The following is a 20797-nucleotide window of genomic DNA, read 5'->3' as shown; positions in this document are numbered from 1 at the left end:
AGTGTTTTAAAGGGTTAAGAAAAACATCCTGGGAATTCAGACAAAAATTCCTGTCTGGCCTGTGGTCTTGTTACACTTCCACAAATATATTTTATAGTGGTTGTATGAGCCCAGACAGAGAGCCAGACAAAATTAATGGAAGTTTGGAAAAAGACAATAGCTTTATTTTAACAGGCATCTTAAAAGACAATACAGTCATTTATTTAACTGAAACATCTCTTCAGGCTTCCCAAAATTTAAAACTTGGCCTAGTTAAACAATCAATCCAAACATTTCTCTACACATCCACTATATAAAAATGTAGAAAATCAAATATTTATTTCTGATGATGACAGAAAACGAGTGACATTCCAGCCCCATTCTCAAACTGGGTATACAGTTCACTAACACGAACAGATATGCTGGACACTGACCGAGCCCGGAGCAACGACATTTGATCAGTTCAGTCAGTTTTATTAATTGTCACTCTATAACCAGTCCTGTCAGTCTGCAACCTTAGAGGAAGCCCTTCAAACTGCAAAGGGAAGTCCTTAACATTTATCACAATACAGCATGAACAAACAAAACTCAGGGTGATCTGGATGTGATTTATGTACAAAAACAGAAAAGTAACAAGGGCAAGAATGACAATACTATACAGCAGTTATGTGTGGCAGAGAAAAGACGACTTCTTCTGCATGGAATTCTGTTGAGACAATAGGACAAGTTGCAAAGAAGCAGCCGCTGTGTATCGCAGGCTGGGAAGGTCGGCTGTGTTAAGGAGGAAAATGGTGATGCGTGTGGGTGATTAAAACAGGCCTCCCGTCTGTTGTTGAAACACGTCAATTGTATCTTCATCTTCCATTTCCAACTGTTAAGAGAAAAAAAAAAAGATTTAAACATGTGTCACATAACAGAAGTTTCTCTTTTGGCTACATTTCAAAGCTAACTGGTCTGCATCTCATGTATTTATTTTAAATTTGCTTTATATTAAGTATATTATCAAGTCTACTGCATCTATTTAGCGTCATATTCAACACAAGTTTAAGAACACCAAAGTTTAGCATCTCCTGCTGTATATTTAACTTTTCTCCTGTATATTGTCATTGTCATTGCTTCAAGACTTTACACTTACCTGTGCTGGTGTGTCTGTCTCATTTATTGGCTGTCCATCAAATCTGAACCTGATTTGCCTCATTGCAAGTCCCTGGAGAGATAAACAAATAAAAATGTTTGCTGTAAATCAAGCCTGCACGGCCAAATTGTTAAACAGACTGTGCATACCAGACTTTTACCAACTCTTTGAAAACTCAACAGCCACTTAGAAACCATTTTTTAAACTTTAACCATTACTTTATTCTGTCAACTTGATGTAATGTGATGGAAAATTAAACGGCCAATGGAAAACACTTTCACTGTGAGGTTAATGCATAAAACCACCAGTTTTCTATTTGTTTTCACTGTAGCTGAGTGGGTCTCAACAAATAATGGGTTAGCATTAGTGCCACTACTAACAACATAGAAATCCATTTAATTGTGCAGCATATTTCAAAACAAAGTTATAAAGTGATTTACAGTCAGAAAACAGTCTAATACAAGAACAATAGATTACTATTATTTTGGACAAGACAAAGAAAAAGTGGTCTGATTTAAAGATTAATTAGACAAGCCACAAAAAAGCACATTTTTTTAGTCACATACTGCACATTTTCATGGAAACGTCTATTCTAAAAGCCAAGAAAATAATATAGATGTCATATTTCTAACATTTTAAAGCAATGACTGCCTTGTTTAACACATGCCTCCTGAAGTTTGAAGGTCACAGAAAAATGAGTTACACTGTCTGCAGTGAAACACAAATAAAGGAATAATGAAAAACATCTGGCTCTCACTGATTTTTAAAACTGAGCTGCCTGACAAACATGTTTCTTTTGCCCTGCTGGCAGTCAGAGGAACAGACAACACTGGTGTTGGGTTTCCATTCTTCCAGAGACTTGAACACTCATTTGACTTTCAGATTAAAGAGGAATGTCAGAGGTTGTGTTTCATCAGATTTTGTCTTCTTCGCTTTTAGGTAAAGATACCTCAGACTGTTATAATTATCATCAAACCTCTGGATTGTTTTTGTAGCCATGACAGCAACAGTAAATCCCAACGTTAACTCACTGGAATAAGTCATAAGAATAAGTCAGCATTCCTGCATCCCATTATAGGAAGTAGTCTGGCAAAGACAACTTCAGAAGTGATTTCGCTCATAATGGCTGATGGAAAAAATTAGACATCTTTTGTGTTTAATATGTGGAATCAGAATGACGAGCAGATGAGACGAGAGAGGGAAGATTTGCATTGACTCCATAGCCCTGACAACACTGGAGCAGAGCTGGATCATAGCCAATAAACAATACACAACAACTCTTTCAGGAAGAAATGACTGAAAACATGATAGCAATGAATATTTTTTAGGTGGCTTTATGTGATGTGTTGAGTTCTCCAACATACCTAACTGTGACCTTACCATTAAGTAAATACCTGAGTCACGTCAAATCACGGCCAAAACCTTTTTTTTTTTTTTTTTTTACCACACCATTTACAGTATGTGGTAAGTAGGACTTTTAAATTTCCCAGACATAACGACTTGTTTGCTTGAGGTTAACATTGCATCATTTAGAGCACTGTGCAACAAAAGCTGAAATTACCAGACACCAAGTGTGAAAGGGCTGAAAATAATTATTCTTATCGCAGCCTTTTTAGTCTTCAAACAAGATTAAACATGTGCATACTTCAAAGCAGCTGCTTTGAACCATCAAGCAGTTCTAATAATTATTTCCATATGATGTAAATGCAGCATAACTTAGCAACATGGCTCTTCCAAGGCCTCATCCATGCTGTCTATACAGTTGGAAACAGACTCCTCTTATGAATGGCTACATATTCAGGCCTGCAAAGTCTCCAAAATATTCCACTCTGATAGGTTTTTTATTGGCAGACATTTTGACATGCCAAGGCAGGAAAAGCTCAAGATATTTAATAGCGTTATTAATGGCTGTATTATATTCAGGTGTGCCAGTTCCAGGGCCCCAGTACCGTGCAAGCTGACTCACTGGTGTGGCTTACTGGGACACTTAAATGGAAGGGAGTCATCGTGGAGTGAAAAGACCAGTTAAGAGACAGCAGGAGTTTTGCTAAGAATTGAATCAATGGTTGCATTAAATGCAATGGGTGTGAGTAATAGTGGAGTTGCTACAAGTTTTCGTTCTAGAAAGATGAAGAAAGTTGTCGGGGGCAGTTCCTCCCTGCAGACAATGTAGTCTCAAAACTAGATTTGACGGTAAATCTTAAGAGGAAGTATCCACATGAGAACAACATGTTATAGAAAATGAGGTCAGCCGTATGTGCTGAGAAGTGCATGATGTGCACATGTGCAACAAATAACATTATGTGCACAAGTCAAACACACACACTACAAGAGCTCTGCACCCCCAGAATCACTGCTTCTGTATTGAATCTGTAGCACCATCCTCGGTGTTCACAGTCAATCAGTGGTGGTGGTGGTGGTGGTGGTGTGCTGAGGTTGCGCCGTGCCCACCTGTCTCTCGCAGTAGGCTTTCATGAGTTTGATGAGCGGCGTGTGTCTTTTGATCTTGAACTGCACTACAGATCCATCCTGACCTGCTACCTTCAGGTTTATGTGTTCGTTGTTTTCTGTCTTGACTGCTTCCTGCAGGATGAAGTCAGAGAGAAAAACAGTTCACATCAGCACGCGGGGAAGCAGAGCTGGAATAGTTAGATAAGCAGTCATTTACAAATGAAAATATATTGGCACACTCACACATTTGACTAAATGTGTCAATCAGGAGCAGAAGTTATTTTATGGTTATAGTTTTACAGATGTAAACAACTGCACATTTACAGCCGCCACAGATTAGATGAACACCTACATGTAACAGGTTACTTCAGGGTGGATGAACTTCACCTCCAACATGTCATTCAGGTAAGTAAGGAAGTATGATTACATACTGAGTCAAAAGAGATAATGAAAACTGGCTTTGCTCTAGAGTTAATACCCAGGCAGATATCTCTTTAGTAACTCTGGTTGACCTATAAGCTAGTGCTGACAACATTGCAAATAATACTGAATATACTTGATCTTTGCATCAACGTGATGAAATATTTAACTCGCTGGGTTATAGAACAGACGTTATCATGCAGTTTAGTTATGCTAAGGTGTGGTTTTTAAAATGCATTTTCAGAAAATGCATTATAGCAAGCTTGCAAATCTTTCCTGGGGTACATTTTGCTTTTGTTTACCTTCTGCTTCAGTGTCTGCAAAGTTGACCGCAGCCTGATTCAAGCACGAGTACGACAAAAGAGGAGACTGTAGTTTTAGTGGTGGCAGTTGTTACTGGCACACCACATCTGAGCGCACAAACTTTCTCCCACTTACATAAATGAACACACGCAAGCTATTCGCAGCATAAGTCATTGAAACGCACAAACAGACGGTGGTAAATTGGGGCATGCACTGAGGATGACACCAGCTGGCTGGCTGTGATCAAGCAGAGAGCGACCTGCGCGCCTGCGGATGCGCGTTCACAAACCTTCCGGTCTATCAAAGTAGGTATAGCTAGTAGTTGAAATTTAGCTCTCAACTTTAACAAGGTTAAGAGAACGTGTGAAAATGTCCCATTTTTCCATGAACATCTATGCCACATATCTGGTGAAATAAAATGGTATATTGGTACAATGTGGAGACACTCACCTTTGGTTTTTCATCAGCCATGGTCACTCTTTTGGCGCTTCTCTACCCTGCCACACAAAGAATACGAGTGCGCGCACGGTTAAATCATTCGAACCTAACGTGCGCGGCCACGAGCCAGTGCGCGTCCACAGCAACGGGCTTTGACTGGCTGCAGGTAATCACATGGATGAAAGCGCAGTCTGGGCATGGGCGGGAGAGTCCCAGTGCGCGTTAAAGAGACACTCAGCAACACATGAACGCGCACAGCGATGATTTTCCTTTCGTTGACAGGTTTGTAAAGGTACAACGATCGCACAGCATACACCGCATTACCCTGCTGCTCTCTCATCACTGTTGCAGGGTTCAGTCATCACCATGATAAAGTGCACATAGTAGTAATATAGTATTTGCACTTTTTGTTTTTCTTTTTTTAACCCCATAAATCCCAGCGGCCATCTTGTTTTTCTTGTGTGATGATGAAGATACACTATACATTAAAAGGAAGACTTTTACATTTGAAAAAGTGTATTTGCATAAGTCAAACCTAAACACTGATTCGTTACAGATTCCAGTGAAACTATTTGTATGTTTGGTTTGTACATGGATAACAGAAAAAAACTATTCCCAAGTTTAGATGATTCATTACTTCCATTTTGTATGTGAACCTGTTTCGAAAGTACTTTAAAGTTACTGATTAGCTGTATTATTGTACTTATTGATTATGAATTTTATAGTTATCTATCTGTATTTCGAAGCAAAAACCAATAAGAGCCAAACACAGCAGATGAAAAAACAGGCAAGAAGAAGGGCAGCCCTGTCGTGACGTCATAACTCATGCGCCGCAAGGGCTTCCGAATGAACCAGTGAGGCGCGTATGCAGCGCTGCACCTGTAGTTCATGGCGTGAAGTGTTTACAGCTGAATATTTAATCATTTCACAAATATCATTGCAGTGATTTCATTTTTCCATGATGGAGGAGGTGGATGTTGAGCCGGCAATCACCGTAAGTAATCGCTGTAGCTTAGTGTTCTCTCTTTTCTCCCACTGAATAGCATTGCTAAAAAGCTAGCTAACTCTATATCAGCAACGTAACTGAATGTCTCTTACTGTAAGTATATAAACACAGAAAGTCCCATAACGTCTGTCAGAAAAGTCAGACACATTAACGCTTAATTACGAAAATACATAGCTACGTCTTAAAGCGTGTGACATGCTTCAAAGTAGTAAGAACATATGTACAATACTAGAGGACTAGTTAGTCAATGTCCAACTTTATCGTTGGGTAATTAAACTAGTAGTCTACTTGCATCATGGGAAGGTTACAGTTACAGAGTACAGTTTAAGTTACTACAAAGTCGGAAATGTGGTTATATTACAGAAAGCACAATGTAAGTAGGCAATTTGTGTCTTTGGATCACCTGTTTTACTGTGATCTGTCCTCTTTAAATGCAGAACATTCCTGCAGCCAGTGATGGGACACATTTGGGATTTGCATGGGGACCTGGTGATATCCTCGTGTATGAGACCCTTTACAAAGCATCAGGTATGTGTAGATATTGATACACGCCCCCACCTAAGGTTTCACACTCTCTCGCCCTCGTTCTTGCCTAATGTGACTCTTTTCTTCTTACTGTCCTGTGTTTTCAGGTGCTGCAGGATCAGGATGGTCCGTCATCCATGAGGTCAGGAAAGACGAGGACATATATTCCCCCATTTTACGCAAACTCTTCAATGAGTCGCATCACATCTTTGTTGGCCTCCAGACAATTAGAGAAGACCTCCCCAGCAAGAATAAGAAACCCCAGTAAGGACACCTGATGGACAGATCCTCTCTTCCTGTGCATGTCACTGTATTGCTTTTCAGTACCATATCCTTGTTGCAAAAGGTAGATGAAGCATCTACATGAATGACTACACATCGTGATTTGTTTCCATCTTGCTCCTTAGATTTGTCAGCATCAGTAAGAACTATAGATCTGTGATACGAGCCTGTATGGAGGAGCTTCAGCAAGTTGCAGGTGAGAATTTAGAAATAAAATGTTAATATTTTAGTCTTCAGTGTGATTCACGATGGATCATCAAATTGAACTTTGACTCTTCTCTGCAGTTTCTACAAAAGTTGCAGAAGTGGCGATGCAATATGGAAATCAGGTGTGTCCTTCTACTGTGTGTGTGCCACACCATGCAGAGACATTGCATCCTTATGTGAAATGTATATAGGATGCCATCAGTGTATTTTTTTCTCAGTAAAGCAAGGCAATAATTCAGTATTAACATTAGTTATCTTTTAGTTAAATGGTGTTGTGATGATATAGTAATGCACGGGTTGTAATAGCAAGACAATGAATGCTAAGGTGCTCAGGTAGAGGAATACATTTTAACTTTTGACTGAAATTCACTTTTGCATTATTTTGTTTCCATTGACATGGTCCTAACTTGGTCTCTGTTTTGGTGTGACAGGTGTCCATCCTGCTGGCCATAGAACTGATCTGGAATCTGTGTGAAGTGCTGTTCATTGATGCTGCTCCAGGTTAGAGTTTGACTTTGGCTTTTAGTGAATCACCCTCTTTATTTTAGAGATACATTTTCTAACTTGACTTTGAGATTATGAAAACAAACAAGTGTGTGTGTGTGTGTGTGTGTGTGTGTGTGTTTGCTTGTGCGTGTGCGTGTGCATGCGTGCATGTGTCCTCAGCGGGTTCCCTGTTGCTCCACCTTCTGGACTGGGTAAGGCTACACAAGGCTGATGTGGATGAGAAGGCCAGAGAAGTGCTGCAAAGTGAGAGCCCTGCTGAGCACCATGACTATTGGGATGTGGTAGGTGCAACACACACACACATCCTGCTCTCTTTGACAAAACCACCACACTGAGATCTTACGTTACCACGTTTTACATGTGAACTGTGCAGGTGGTGAGTTATGTGCTGCAGGGCAGGTTGGAGGAAGCCCGACAGATGCTGGTGAAGCAGGCCACCCTGCAGCCTGCTGCCAGGAACATGTACAAACTGATGGACACTCTGCTCAGCAAGATGCCCTTCTACAATGTAAGATCATCTTCAAGTGTTTTATCTCATTGTGTATCTTTTGTCGACGACTTACTGCATAATTCAGACTTAGAAACCAAAGCTTATAAACCAACTAGTTGAGGCTTTCACCTCTGAACTGTCTACTCTGTGATGATCCTTCAGCCTGGTGGCACCCAGACCCTGACAGAGTTTGATGTGAAGTGGAGACACTGGCATGAGGAGGTGGACCGCTGCCTGCAGGACAACTCATTTGCAAGCAACAAACACCTGGAGCTCATCTGCAAGGTCAGTGACCTTTTCCCCTGAGCTGTTGTCCATCTTTTTCTTACATGTATGGAATATGTAAGATGTTATCTTTTGTATATAGGGCTTATATGGGTGTATGGGCCTTTTCCTTTTTTCTTTTGAAACTGTAAAAGATGCACCTGGCTATTCACAGTAACAGAAATTTTGACGGAGGTACCCACACTTGTGCATGCCACTGTATAGCCAATGGGAAGTCCTGTCAAGACAGTGGAGTGTACTGTTTTATTAAGCTCTCCATACATCTGTGCACCTACACTTCCAGACTCGAGTGCTTTAATTGCACTGTGTGAGTTTTTAAATCTCAAACATTAACACCCTTCCCCACCTGTCCTTTCACTTCATTTTAGATCCTAGTTGGGGATGAAGACACTTTGCTGGAGCACAAAGAACTGCTGAGCACCTGGTATCATTTCCTGGTCACTAGACTGCTCTTCTGCCACCCCACAGTCAAACCCACTGAGTTACACTACTATGCGCAGGTAAGCTAAACTGCCTGCTGCTGCACAACTCAGGATCATACTCACCTCTGCTACATTTAGGTCAATTACTGTGTGTGTGTGTGTGTGTGTGTGTGTGTGTGTGTGTGTGTGTGTGTGTGCGTGCGCTGCAGTCATGCATGACCATGTTTCTGGACCCGAGGAGTGTCCCAGAGCCCCTGGACAGCATCTTACTGGCTGCCTTTGAGTTTGACATCCATCAGGTCATCAAGGACTGCAGGTAACATGCATGATTACATCCATCTGTATATAAATGTATACAGCACACACAAGCCAGTAAATCTTTATGTCAACAGCACTTAAACTCTTTGCCACGTGTCTCCTCAGCATTGCTCTCAACAACTGGTGGTTTGTGGCCCATTTGACAGATCTGTTGGATCACTGCAAACTCCTCCAGTCTCACAATCTACAGTAAGGACTCTGTTTGGCTGTGTTTGTCCTTGCGTACACTTTTAATCTGGAGAGAACAAGATTGCACACTTGATTAACATATACTGTGTCTCTCTCTGATGTGTGTGTGTTCAGTTTTGGCTCCAACTTGCGAGAGTTTCTCCTGTTAGAATATGCTTCTGGTCTCTTCACTCATCACAGGTATGTTATCTAACTCAGTCTGTTAATCATACTTCTGATGTGGAATTTCTGTTAATTCCTTTCTGTGTGTGTGCTTGTGTGAAGTCTGTGGCAGTTGGCCGTGGACTACTTTGACCACTGCCCAGAGTTTGGCCGCGTCTATCTGGAGCTGCAGATTGAGCGTGTTCCTCTGGACACGGAGCGCAAAGCACTCAAGGTGCTCCGGATCTGTGAGCAGAGACAAATGTCAGAACAAGGTGACTCTTTCACTCTCAGTCCACCTCTCATTAATATAATCACATGTTTTTTTTAAAATGCAGTTGGGCCTGAAACCTTTTAATTTCTTGCCCTCTTCCAGTGCGGAGCATCTGTAAGATCATGGCTATGCGGGCCCTGAGGAACAACAGACTGGGCTCGGCTCTCTCCTGGAGCATCCGGGCCAAAGATGCTGCCTTTGCTACCCTCATTTCAGAGAGGTGACTTCCCTGAACAACACACTTTTATTGTTCAAGATGTTTGGCAACATGGCCGATGGCTGCACTGAAGGAGGCCTTTTTAAGCTTTTGCCAGATGAACACTGTTCTGTAGCACCGACCAAGGACATGCTCTTGTATTATCCTCAGACTTAGAAGTATCTGTGTGTGTGTGTGTGTATGTGTGTGTGTGTGTGTGTGTGTGTGTGTGTCAGGTTCTTACAGGATTACTGCGCCAGAGGGACCTTCTCTGATTTGGACCTCATAGACAACTTGGGTCCAGCAATGCTGCTCAGCGACAGGCTTACTTTCCTTGGTATGAACGAACAACACACATACACATACACACACACACACACACACACACACACACACACACACACTGCAGTAATGATAGCACTGCTCAACTTGTGACTCAGCCCCTCTCACAAGTGAAAGTCACACATTAAGTGAGAGAACATTCAGTCAGGGCAGATCGTCTCCTGGACTTCTTCCCTAATCGTCTCTCTTAGGCTGTCACATGAGCCTCAGAGACATGAGTGCACACAGAGCTATAAATAAAGCTATGAACGGCTTAATGCAGCAGCATGTGACGCCGTGTTTCACTGGAAGAATATCTACAAAGAGAGAACGCATTTATAGATACAAGTACATTTAAAGGAACGGCCTTTCTGTGGGTTATGTCTGTTGTAAACTTTCTTAGTTGCATCCTACAAGCTTTTTTTCTGTGCTTGTTGACTGTTGGGTCCTCGCTCTTCTTCATCGGCCTATAGGGGCTGCAAGTGATCAACAAGCGCTTCAGTTTGGAATATTGTTTCCGCTTGGGCCGATAATAACTGTCAATAACTGACATCCATAGAAAAGTTTGGTCTCATCTTGAATGGGAACATTTGCAGATTAGTTCCATATCCGATATGTTATGATCTACTGAAGCTGGGCTTGATATGAGACGTATAAGTCCTTGTTTTTGCTATCTTTGTTGCCATCTTGAGTGTAAGCCTCTCAGAGACCAGCCACTTATCTAGTTTATAAATAGACGTGTGTATTTATTAAGGAGTTAAACAGTTCATGATTCAGTGTTTGACATTTCATTGCTAAAAAAGGAACATGCTCAAAATTTTTGGTGGGTATCAGTGACGTTTGGAGCACCGCAGGAAGAATGAAGACAAAGAACAGATAAGAAAAACAGATCAGTAAATATGAGTGTGGACAGTTCATTTAGATGAGAGGTAAGACAGTTACAGTCTGAACACGCTGCTCTGTCGCCATCCGTAGGGAAGTACCGCGAGTTCCACAAGCTGTACGGAGAGAAGCGCTTCAGCGAGGCCGCTAAGCTGCTCCTCTCCCTCATGACGGCCAAGATCGCCCCCCGAAGCTTCTGGATGACTCTGCTGACCGACGCCCTGCCGCTGCTGGAGCAGAAAGAGGTCAGTCGCCACAAAGTGCTCACTACACTGGATTTCACTGTAATCACAAGACATTGGTTCAGTTCAAATAGAAGTAACAAAAGTAGTAATAATGCCAGTGACACTGATAACAAAACCAATACCAATATATAAGTACAGTTTAAATGGATGGAAATAAAACAACTTAACACAATAATAATCACTGACTGGATCATGTTACAAACCCTGATTCATATTGGTCTTATAAGCTCTTAAGAAGTCTACGTTTAACTTGTTGAAACCTGCAGGAACCATGCTGAAATGTGCAGGACAGACTTACGTCCACGTCAAGCTGTTGGTTTATACCAACAGTGGTTAATTCAGTCTCTCCAACTAAAACAGCATATGGTTTTAGTTTGATAAACATCTGTCTGATTTGCAGCTGATTGACCCATTTCTTCGTTTATTTGTGCTCTTCATGTGTGGAAATTGTCTCATAGGCTCGGAGAACTTTGTGCGTTGCTCTCTTTACTTCACTTCATGTCTGTGACTGGATGATAAACGTGTCCAATCAAGCATTTTCAGTTACGAGTCTCAAGACCAAATCTGACACCGTTTTCTCCTGCATTCTTTTGCCGAAATGAATTTTAGGGTGAGAAAAAGCGTGAACAAAAGTGGAACATCGATATTTGGTCTGTGGTGGCTTTGTTCATTGATTTTTCTTTCTTTCTTTCTTTTTTTTTAAAGGTGATCTTCTCAGCAGACCAAACCCATGAGCTGATGTTCTGTTTGGAGGAGCTCACCTCCTCACTGAACACCACCGCTCCCAGCACAGACAGGCCCATGCAGGTACGCATCTCCTCACACAGCCTTAATCCTGCCCAGGTGACTCTGTTGTCCTGATGCAGTTCATTGTTAGTCTGAGAAACTAGCTTTCAGTTGAAGGTGCCATTTTTTTTTTTTTTCTTTTTGAAACCAGTAAAATTGTTGGTTTCAGCTGCTGTTGTCATCATTCACTACCAGTCTTCCTTCAATAATCACTATTCTAACATGGGTAAAAACAGTATAATTCAGACACCAAATTTATTATTTACATTTGAAGTAGTTGTGACCCCTAAACAATAAGAATTAAATGATTAAATCTCCATTCAGTCAATGTTCCCACAGTGTGTCATGACAGGGGAGAGTACTGTTGAAACCATTTTCCCCCAAACACTCTTTGATTTGGTGCCTTTGAGCTCTTTCAATGGTGCATTCTTCGGGTAGTATGTTCATCTGATACTCCAGCAGTCTTACCCTCGACTAACCTTCTGTTTCTATTTAGACGTTTTAAGTATAGCTTTGCTAAAGCAACACGTCTGTTAATTGCAGCTTGTTGGAGGCATTATTGTGCACTTGACAGTGAAACAGGAACCTGTTCCTGAACTGAACTTCCAGTTTCGTTCACCAGTGACTGCATGATGCCTTATTTTCCTATTTAACTGTTGCTCAGTGGTATCTTTGTCTCTGTCTACCCTCTCAGTTGCCAGTTGGACCATTGCACTGCGTTTTGGTCTCCATGTACAAAACATTACTTTTTTCTGCAAACCCTTCATGCAAAATACCTATTTGTAAAGAGGACTTTCTACAACCTAAAAGCCTCAAAGTTGTCCTCTCAGCCATCTGACTGTAGTAACAGCAGTGTATTTCCTCTTCAGTTACAGTACAAAGATCTGCCACAATGTTACATAGAATCCACCACACGTGTTATTTGAGTGTTTCTGTCATTTCAGGATGAAGACATCGAGCTGACCAAAGTGGAGCTCCTGAGACTCGCTCTGGCCAGGAATCTGGCCATGGCTATAGTCAAAGAGGGAACTGTGGAGGCATGAGTGGTGACTTTGAAAAGAAAGGCTCTCTTTTTGCATTTTTGTACTGTACATATATTTCAAGTGATCAAAATGAGCTCTTTGATAATAAAATACTTTTCACGATGTATATTGTTTAGTCGAGTGAAAAAAAACCTGTGTCAGACGTCCACTGAAGGAAATGTTTATTTCATGCAGCAAACACATGGCACATCATACAGTATGTACAGACCTAACACTCCCGAAATGTACACATCACATGTTCACGTAACTTGCCATACAACAAACGATCGGTACATTACATACTATGTACATTACACACACACTTCTATAAATCTCACATGACCAGTTGAGGACTAAGGGAGGATGAGGTGGACTGATGTATGAAAGTTTTACTCCTGCTGCTGCACACTGGAAACTTATTTGCCTGGTGACAGATTTCGCCTTCAAGCTACCAAACTTAAATTCAGATTTCTCAGTTCACATTTTCTCGGCTCAGTGATGCACTGAAATACTATAACAGAAAATAATAAATGACATAAATACTCCCAATACTGACACTGGTAGAAGAGTCAACATCTTTAAATACATAACAAAAACAAGGATACCTACTGCTAAAACCACGACTGAAACGCTGACAGTGTCTGCAAATAATTTATTTTCAAAAGAACAAAACTAATCATATGAAACCAGTTGAACTCTGACTCAAGTCAAAATGAAACACTTGTAATTCGAAATGATCCTATAAAGTGCAGTTGGTTGCCTTTACAACATAAAATTCAATATTATTGGTCCACTGATGTAAAATAGGGCTAAATTAAGTTACTTAACCATCATGTAATAAATACATGGACACTCAACTATCTTCCTGCAGCAGTGACGTTGTGACAGTACCTTTCACTTATTTTCCAGTTTAACTCCATCCTAACACATCTACTAGATCCTACTTTCTTATGTCTGGATGTATTCAAGTATATTTGCTGTGCGCTGAGCGAGCGCTCAGCCAGAAGAATGAATAAAAGCACAACCGTTGTCTCTTAGGCTGTTAACATAAAGGACCAGTGTGAAGGATTTAGTGGCACCTAGTGGTGAGGTGGGACGTTGCAACCACCAAAATACCCCTCGCCTCACCCCTTTCCAAGCCTATAATGCCAACATACTTCTGAATATTATATTCCATTTCTCCCCATAGATCCCCTGAACCTTAAACACTGGCCCTTTAAGAGGTTAATTTGTAATGCATCCCGTCAGTGTGAGGCTGAGCCCTAATGCATTGATTATTTACAGTACATTCAAAGCCGCTGTATTCATCTTGGGGAAAATCCGTTAAAATATTTATCTCGATACCACCGACCTGTAAACACCATGGCTGTCTCACTTGCCAGTGTATATCTTTAGTTTGTTAGCTATCTGCAGAAACATATACAAGCACTGTATAAATAAGTGTCTGCTGTTAGCGTCTCGCTGCCAAGAATAACAAAGGCCAAAACAAATGAACAACTGTAAGGAATGTGAAGCTGAAGGTAGCACGGCATACCCCCTCATGGAGTATGAACCAGTCTGTCCCTGCTGAGTGGTAGCAGGCCTGCACGCTGCTATAGATGACCCCATGTCTCTTGTGGGGGGAACTGGTCGACCTCTCCGACCTCGTTGCACAGACGGTCTCCGAGCGTGAAAGCCAGCTTGTAGCGCAGACGCACCTTCTCCTGTGAAGACACAGAGACACAGATCTTTAGGCGTCATCGGTTGTCACCTACGAATGGGATCATGGGAGTTGTCTTCATTTTTAAACAACCTCCACTGCCATTGAAAAATTGTGCTCCATCACGCGTTTCCCCGGAAGTTATAGTAAGTAGAGAATGTGCTCAGTGTGAACCTGCTCACATCTGTGAAGAGAACAGGGCGCCAGCGGCGGACCTGCTAATTCTCGTCTTCTCTGGCGAATGCCAATCGAGCTGCACGGTGCTGGGCTGTGGGCACAGGTCCCACTAGGACACCCAGCCCTCATGCCACCCTCATGGAGACAGTTTGGTCAGAAACATGCACACCAGTAGCCTGCTGGAGGTCATTTTGTAGGGCTCTGGCAGTGCTCCTCCTGTTCCTCCTCGCACAAGGGAGCAGATACTGGTCCTGCTGCTGGGTTGATGCCCTTCTACGGCCCTGGCCAGCTATGCTTGTGTAACAGCCAGTCTCCGAACTCTTAACTAGAGAATAATCAGTCAGGAAGGATAAGGAGAGAGCAACTGTCTGTGGCCACCACATGCAAAACCTTTCCCTTTGTGGGGGTTGGATTGCTTTTGCCTCTCTGTCGCACCTGTTGTCATTTGCACCAAAGCAGGTGTGACTGAGTCACAATCACTTGTGCTTCCTGAATGGACAGATTGATATCCCTGAAGTTTAACTGACTTGGTGTTACACTGTGATGATTACGTGTTCATTCTCATTTTCAGACATTTAGTGCAGAAATGTTGCATTTTATGCCTGGTCGTGTTATTATGTCACCTACCTTTGCTGGATTGGCCAGCAACATGATCTGGGTAATGGAGGCTGGAGGTAGGATAGGGTTAAACGGTGCCAGTTCTGTTCCTGATGGAGGCTGCAGCTTCACCTTCATTGACTATTGGAGGATGAAAGAAAGAGCCTTTATTGAAGGATGAATTCACCTTTTTTCCCCAATTCTATCTTTATGTTTCTGCTGACAGTGTTTGCTTACTGAGGGTGGCTGAGGGGCAGGAACACAAAATGTCAATTTTATACATAAATAAACACACACATAACTCTGAAAGGTGCCTGAACTCAAGAATGTATTTTTACACAGAATGAGGACTGTGGATTTTGCCATCATTTTAGATAAACTGGGAACAAAAAACGCAGGAGAGGAGGTGCCAAGGAGGACTGAGACAATGACAACATAGCAAACATAGGAGGATACAAAGCATTTGAATGGACTGGAGTAAATATGTGTACCTTGGGGACAGCAGCCTGCAGTACCACATTGTGAACAGGCAGGGGTGCTGTGTTGAGCATGGACACCACCATCACCAACACGTCAGGCCTGCCGGGGGGACAGTCAGACGCAAAGTTGAGGAGCATGCGAACACCGTCCTTATCGTAGGCCGTCACAGGCAACACTTTACCTGAGGACAGACGGGGCACAGCCAATCAGGAACAGGCAGACGTGCTATTCAAAGAGTCTACATCCAGATATGTGTTTTCTTATCATTTGTTTTAACCCCTCAAGCCCATGATTCCTCTCTCCCTGCCCTCTCCTGTCCTTACTGGGTCTGATGGCCTCCAGGGGGACGTGCACATTGCTCAGGGAGATGTCTATGGCTCTGGCCGGGCTGCCCTGGAGTGGAGGGTGGCAGGGGGACAGAGAGCGGAACAGCGGGCTGCCCGGGGCTGAGCCCAGGCTCTGGGTCTTGGCATGGGACAGAGCAGGAGAGCCAGGCATTGTACCCAGGAGAAGAGAGGGTGAGGAGGGACAGCCCTGCCCAGGCACAAGGGGAGGTGCTGCCACAGGTGTCCCAAAGCTGGTTCCTCTGGACGTCATCTGGCTGGACAAACTGAAAATAACACTTGATGGATCTCTATGTGACCTTAATGCACTTTAGACTGGTCAAGGAAGAGCATAATAAGAGCTACGGAAATATATTGAGTTTTCCATTATTCAAATTGACTTCCAGGTAAAACAGCGTAGATGACCATGTACCTCTTATGATCTGAAAAGCCAATCATGGCCAGCTCTTGGAGGTTCTGGAGACTGTGCGTGGCAGCAGCTGGTTCGGGTGGGGGCCCCACTGGACCTGAACAAGCTGCACTGCCAAACATATGCACACTTGAAACTGGAGCCTGCAGAGGAGATGTGCAGACATTATTTACCCTCTCCCATGACACACTGACCAACACGCTGTGGTTTGGTGAAAGTTGCTCATGAGTACCTGCAGGGAAGTCCACTGATTGGACAATTGGCTCAACTTGGGTTTTGATTGGCTGCTCAGAGAAGGGGGCGGGTCATTCAGTCCTGAAAGAAGGTACAAAAGGGAGAAAATCTTTTATGTTATGTGCTTTATTTGAACATTTTTTTTACCTGTGATCCCAGGTTTTATTTCAGTACTCAGTGGAGCTCCACATGAGGGCAACTGCCACATTAAAGCAAGAGTCTGACTATTTTTAAAATACGCTTAGTCTCCTCCTGGTGGACGGCTAAAGATAGGGCCATTAAATAAGATGCTACAACTACAGCTTTAAAGCTCACTAATCAACACATCATGCCTCATTTGTTCTTGTTTGTTTAATCCATACAAAAACATCAATTCACCATTCTGCAGGGGGTTATAATGCCAAACTACCTCTTAATGGGAAGCACTTGCCAGGCAACCAGTGGAGACTCCAAGCAGTTACAGGTCCGGACTAAACAAACAAGCTGTCACATGTTTTTTAGTGAGCTTTAAAGGTGCTGGTAGGAGGATTCTATTTGTATTTGCCAAAATGGAACAACTGATCCTTTAACTCAGTAAGTCAATGCAGAACCACCTGTACCACCTGGAGTCTTATGTCCTACCTAGAGACAGGAGCTCATCATCAAGAAGAGAGAGTGCACCAGAGGCCTTGTCGAGGGGGGGGTGACTCGGGCTGCTGCTCTGACTACCATGGGAGCCGGCCAGGCGTTTGGGAGGAGGAGGCAGGATAGGGATGGAGGAAGCCAAGGGATTGGTGGAGACTGGATTTGAGGACAGGGAGGGATGGGCGGCAGGTTGAGGGGGGCTGGGAGTGTCGAGGCCGGCGAGGTCGATCAGTGTATCTGTGGTCTCTGTTGAGTGACAAAGAGAGGAGAATTGAACGCGGCAGAGCAATTAATGGCAGGACCATAAAGCAATCATGTAAAATGTACAAACATGCGGACAGTTAGAAAACGCCTCTCACCACTCTCGCTGTGACCGTCTGTAGATCGAGGCTCTTCACTGTCACCATTAATGGGCTGCCCCTCAACTATCTTCTTATAGGAGTTGATGACCCTGGAGAGGTCATCACTGGCCTGCAGGATGTCACCTGAGGAGTCACAGGTCAAAGGTTATTACAGATTACATGCAAAGAAATCAACAAAATGTGTTTTTAGACAAAGGAAACAGCAAACTAACAAACCTAAACTGGTGTCATTGTCCTCTGTCTCTGTGGCCATTTTGAAAGCAGCACGCCTCAGCTTGTCACACCGCTCATAGAGCTCCTGCGAGGAAATACAAAGGAGGCTCTGTACAGTTCAAATACAGCCTTGACACCAGCTGGTGTGTACTGGTGTTGTTTCAATTCCAGTACTTAGTTAAAGGTCCACTGTGTAGGAATTATGGGGATCTATCAGCAGAATATTATGTATGTTTTCATGAGTGTAAAAGCACCTGAAAATACAAACTGCTGTTTTCGTTACCTTAGTATGAGCCCTTCATATCACAGAGCAAAGGTCATAAAAACACAATTCTTATTTTAAAGTGACTACACACTTTAGAGAGAGAGGGAGAGAGTGTGTGTGGACACACACCTTAATGATCTCCTTGTCTGAGTCAGTGGAGCTGTCTTTATTGTAGTGGGTCAGCATCTCTGTCAGCAACTTAACGTTGATGTTCACCTCCTCCAGTGTGTGTATACGCTTTGTAACCTTGTGCACTCGAGCCTCGTCCTGACAAAAACAACAAGACACAAAGCATACTACACTTAGAAATGGCCGTATCATACGAAGAATGTTAAAGTAATATCACCATGAAAGAAACTCAAGAGGAAGAGCATCTTGGTGGTATATCTGAAATGAATGTGACGAATGAATATTCAGTTCTGACATCTCTTACCTCTTTCACCATGTTTTTGATTAATCTGTTGGCTTCCTGGAGGTCCTCTGGATTTTTACTCCGGAGAAGCTCAGCAAGCAGCTAAACATAAACACACACACAGTTGTGTTTCATTATTTCAGTACATTACACTAATTTCCTGGAGACACACCCTGACCTTAAACCAAGTCTTCTCCAAGCGGAAACCTCTGGCACTGACAAGTGAAGCAAACGCAAAAGTGCCAAAACTGCAGTTCCTCAAATGGCCACTTGAGGCTGGCTCCAAAAGCGAGGCAATCCCCATAGACCCCCATATTAAAAAATACCCAAATTTACAGCAGAACGGCCAATGTCCCCGTTCACAACAACTGTACAGGAGTGAGTGTTTATATAACTCTTTTGTAAAAAAAATTATATCAAGGCTTGAAGGCTTGTGCATAATTATGGACATGGCTGCTTTGAGTGACAGCTAGTCGCTAGGTTTCACCAACCATGCTTCATTCTGCCCGCTTCAGCTCCACCCCCGCTCCACCTCTTTGCCCATTATTATTATACAGCATGGAAAACAGCATTACACTACAGATATTGTCTTCCTTCGATTGCTCACCTTGCCCATGTCCTCGTTGTCAAACACCGGATGTTTAGGTCGTGTTGGAGGAGAAGGAATCAGAGTCCTGTCTAGCGGTAACTCCGGGTCACGTGTCACAAGGCCTGGTGAAGAGAGGGAGGACTGGACTGATAAGACACTATTATGACATGTATTTTCACATGCATTATGCTAATCGTCTCAACACACCCTGTCTTCTCAGCGTCTGGTAGGCTTCGCTGATCTTGGCCTCATTTGGAAAAGCCACTGTCCAGCTGTACAGCATCTCCACAATCTTCATCTTCACCTTCTCAGGTGCACTGTCACCCATGTACTAAAAACAAGGGGTGGTTAAAGAGAGGTTGGATAGTAGGGCATACAGTCAGCACACCTGTCATTTGCATGAAATATAAATTTGTAGTCTGCTCACCTTTGGAGACACCACTTTAATCAGCTCATTCAAAAATCTGTATTTTCCGACTTCATTATGAAACCTTCTCCCGCAGTTCTTCATACACGCCTCCAATACCTGCACACAAAACCACTGAGATTAAACGTGGGCTTCAGTGGTGGAGAAAAGGCTGCTCGCTGACATTTAGGTGAAGCATTTCTTACTGTCAGAGCCTGAAGGGCTTCCCATTCTTGTGGTGAGTGGATTTTGTGGACAAGCAGAGGTACAGCTATTTGAGGGCTGCAAGAATAAATTCCAGATGAGAAACCTTTTTCCGAGGCGACTGACAAAATGGTCCGCAAATACTTCACAGACATACCCTTCCAGTTCCTTGTTGATCTGATCACAGAAGCCTATGATGTACTCCCAGTCCTCCTGTCTGTTTGTTGGATGAGTGGCTTTATCTGTTGGAGAGAGACATTAACTGTTTGAAGAGCATTATGCTGTGCAACATACATCTGAATGCACATCACATCATACTCTGAATATGGCTCCCTCCTTGTCTTGTGACCAACATAACGATGCAGTATTTGTTAACAGTCTTCCACTCTGTAATTATTGATGTAGTGCTCTTTGTGTTGGCAGTGCTGCCCATTCATCATTCACACGAATCTGCTTTCTGTCCAACAGCTGCAAGTATGAAGCTGTACTGGGGGATACCCATCTGTCGAGCTTCAATAATCACTGCAGACACTGAGCTGTCACAGGTAAATGTGACCCAGACAGTGATTATTAAAGCTCTCCACCCAACCTGCTAATGATGCAGACAGGAGACTGTCAAGCAGGACCCTCTACTAGCAGGGAATCAGGCGGAAAGCGGCTCTCAGCGCGCTGACAGCTTCTGTACTCACGGATTTACTGCCCTGTCACCCGGAGCAATATGTCGAGCTAATTATCTATATTATTTAATTCATAAAATGGGATTAATCACTCACTAAGCCAAGATTCAAGCGACTCCCCTTCCTGGTACGCCATAGCACTAAAAACATCGCGTGATGTCACCAGCCTGTGCGCGAGAGTCCAACATTATTGTTCGGAATTATTGCGAAAAACAAAAAACAAAAACAGCATCAGCTATTGTAAAAATAAATAAATAAACAAACGAAAAACAAATTTTGCC

General features: G+C 42.9%; 3 protein-coding genes across 3 annotated transcripts; 1 reads left to right on the top strand and 2 right to left on the bottom strand.

Moving 5' to 3' along the window:
* Positions 1-132: 132 nt before the first annotated feature.
* On the bottom strand, positions 133-4811 carry LOC143333583 (small ubiquitin-related modifier 2-like). Its single transcript, XM_076751671.1, has 4 exons — positions 4739-4811; positions 3566-3697; positions 1115-1186; positions 133-850 (listed from the first exon to the last, which is right to left on the bottom strand). Exons 1-4 carry the CDS (start codon positions 4757-4759, stop codon positions 788-790), a joined length of 288 nt encoding a protein of 95 aa, XP_076607786.1. The 5' UTR covers positions 4760-4811; the 3' UTR covers positions 133-787.
* A 742-nt stretch (positions 4812-5553) lies between these two features.
* nup85 (nucleoporin 85) lies at positions 5554-12949 on the top strand. The gene is made up of 19 exons (XM_076751669.1): positions 5554-5720; positions 6170-6260; positions 6365-6521; positions 6665-6735; positions 6825-6868; positions 7178-7247; positions 7413-7534; positions 7627-7761; positions 7906-8028; positions 8397-8528; positions 8660-8766; positions 8874-8957; positions 9072-9137; positions 9222-9373; positions 9475-9592; positions 9805-9905; positions 10865-11016; positions 11722-11823; positions 12747-12949. The coding sequence occupies exons 1-19, from the start codon at positions 5685-5687 to the stop codon at positions 12843-12845; spliced, it is 1962 nt and encodes a 653-aa protein (XP_076607784.1). The 5' UTR covers positions 5554-5684; the 3' UTR covers positions 12846-12949.
* Positions 12950-12989: 40 nt separating this feature from the next.
* On the bottom strand, positions 12990-20720 carry gga3b (golgi associated, gamma adaptin ear containing, ARF binding protein 3b). The gene is made up of 17 exons (XM_076751668.1): positions 20613-20720; positions 19997-20081; positions 19842-19917; positions 19657-19755; positions 19437-19560; positions 19248-19351; positions 18662-18742; positions 18358-18495; positions 17967-18048; positions 17748-17873; positions 17386-17634; positions 16763-16845; positions 16534-16673; positions 16101-16387; positions 15789-15958; positions 15328-15438; positions 12990-14527 (listed from the first exon to the last, which is right to left on the bottom strand). The coding sequence occupies exons 1-17, from the start codon at positions 20650-20652 to the stop codon at positions 14417-14419; spliced, it is 2106 nt and encodes a 701-aa protein (XP_076607783.1). The 5' UTR covers positions 20653-20720; the 3' UTR covers positions 12990-14416.
* Between the last annotated feature and the right edge of the window lie 77 nt (positions 20721-20797).

This window comes from Chaetodon auriga, chromosome 16, assembly GCF_051107435.1.
Source record: "Chaetodon auriga isolate fChaAug3 chromosome 16, fChaAug3.hap1, whole genome shotgun sequence".
NCBI lineage: Eukaryota > Metazoa > Chordata > Actinopteri > Chaetodontiformes > Chaetodontidae > Chaetodon > Chaetodon auriga.
The sequence above is the reverse complement of the archived record's forward strand: the minus strand, read 5'-3'. Positions and strand labels throughout refer to the sequence as shown.

Bases quoted from the DNA above. Each gene is read 5' to 3' on its own strand.
- nup85 (XM_076751669.1), top strand. From the start codon at position 5,685: ATGATGGAGGAGGTGGATGTTGAGCCGGCAATCACC. The intron at 7,535-7,626 runs GTAGGTGCAACA...TGAACTGTGCAG, and splicing joins ACCATGACTATTGGGATGTG to GTGGTGAGTTATGTGCTGCA. The intron at 9,374-9,474 runs GTGACTCTTTCA...GCCCTCTTCCAG, and splicing joins GAGACAAATGTCAGAACAAG to TGCGGAGCATCTGTAAGATC.
- LOC143333583 (XM_076751671.1), bottom strand. From the start codon at position 4,759: ATGGCTGATGAAAAACCAAAG. The intron at 1,187-3,565 runs GTGGGCACGGCG...TTATCTCTCCAG, and splicing joins AAGCCTACTGCGAGAGACAG to GGACTTGCAATGAGGCAAAT. The intron at 851-1,114 runs GTAAGTGTAAAG...TTCTCTTAACAG, and splicing joins AGACAGACACACCAGCACAG to TTGGAAATGGAAGATGAAGA.
- gga3b (XM_076751668.1), bottom strand. From the start codon at position 20,652: ATGGCGTACCAGGAAGGGGAGTCGCTTGAATCTTGGCTTA. The intron at 19,756-19,841 runs GTAAGAAATGCT...TTTTGTGTGCAG, and splicing joins AAGCCCTTCAGGCTCTGACA to GTATTGGAGGCGTGTATGAA. The intron at 14,528-15,327 runs GTAGGTGACATA...GTGTCTTCACAG, and splicing joins TGCTGGCCAATCCAGCAAAG to GAGAAGGTGCGTCTGCGCTA.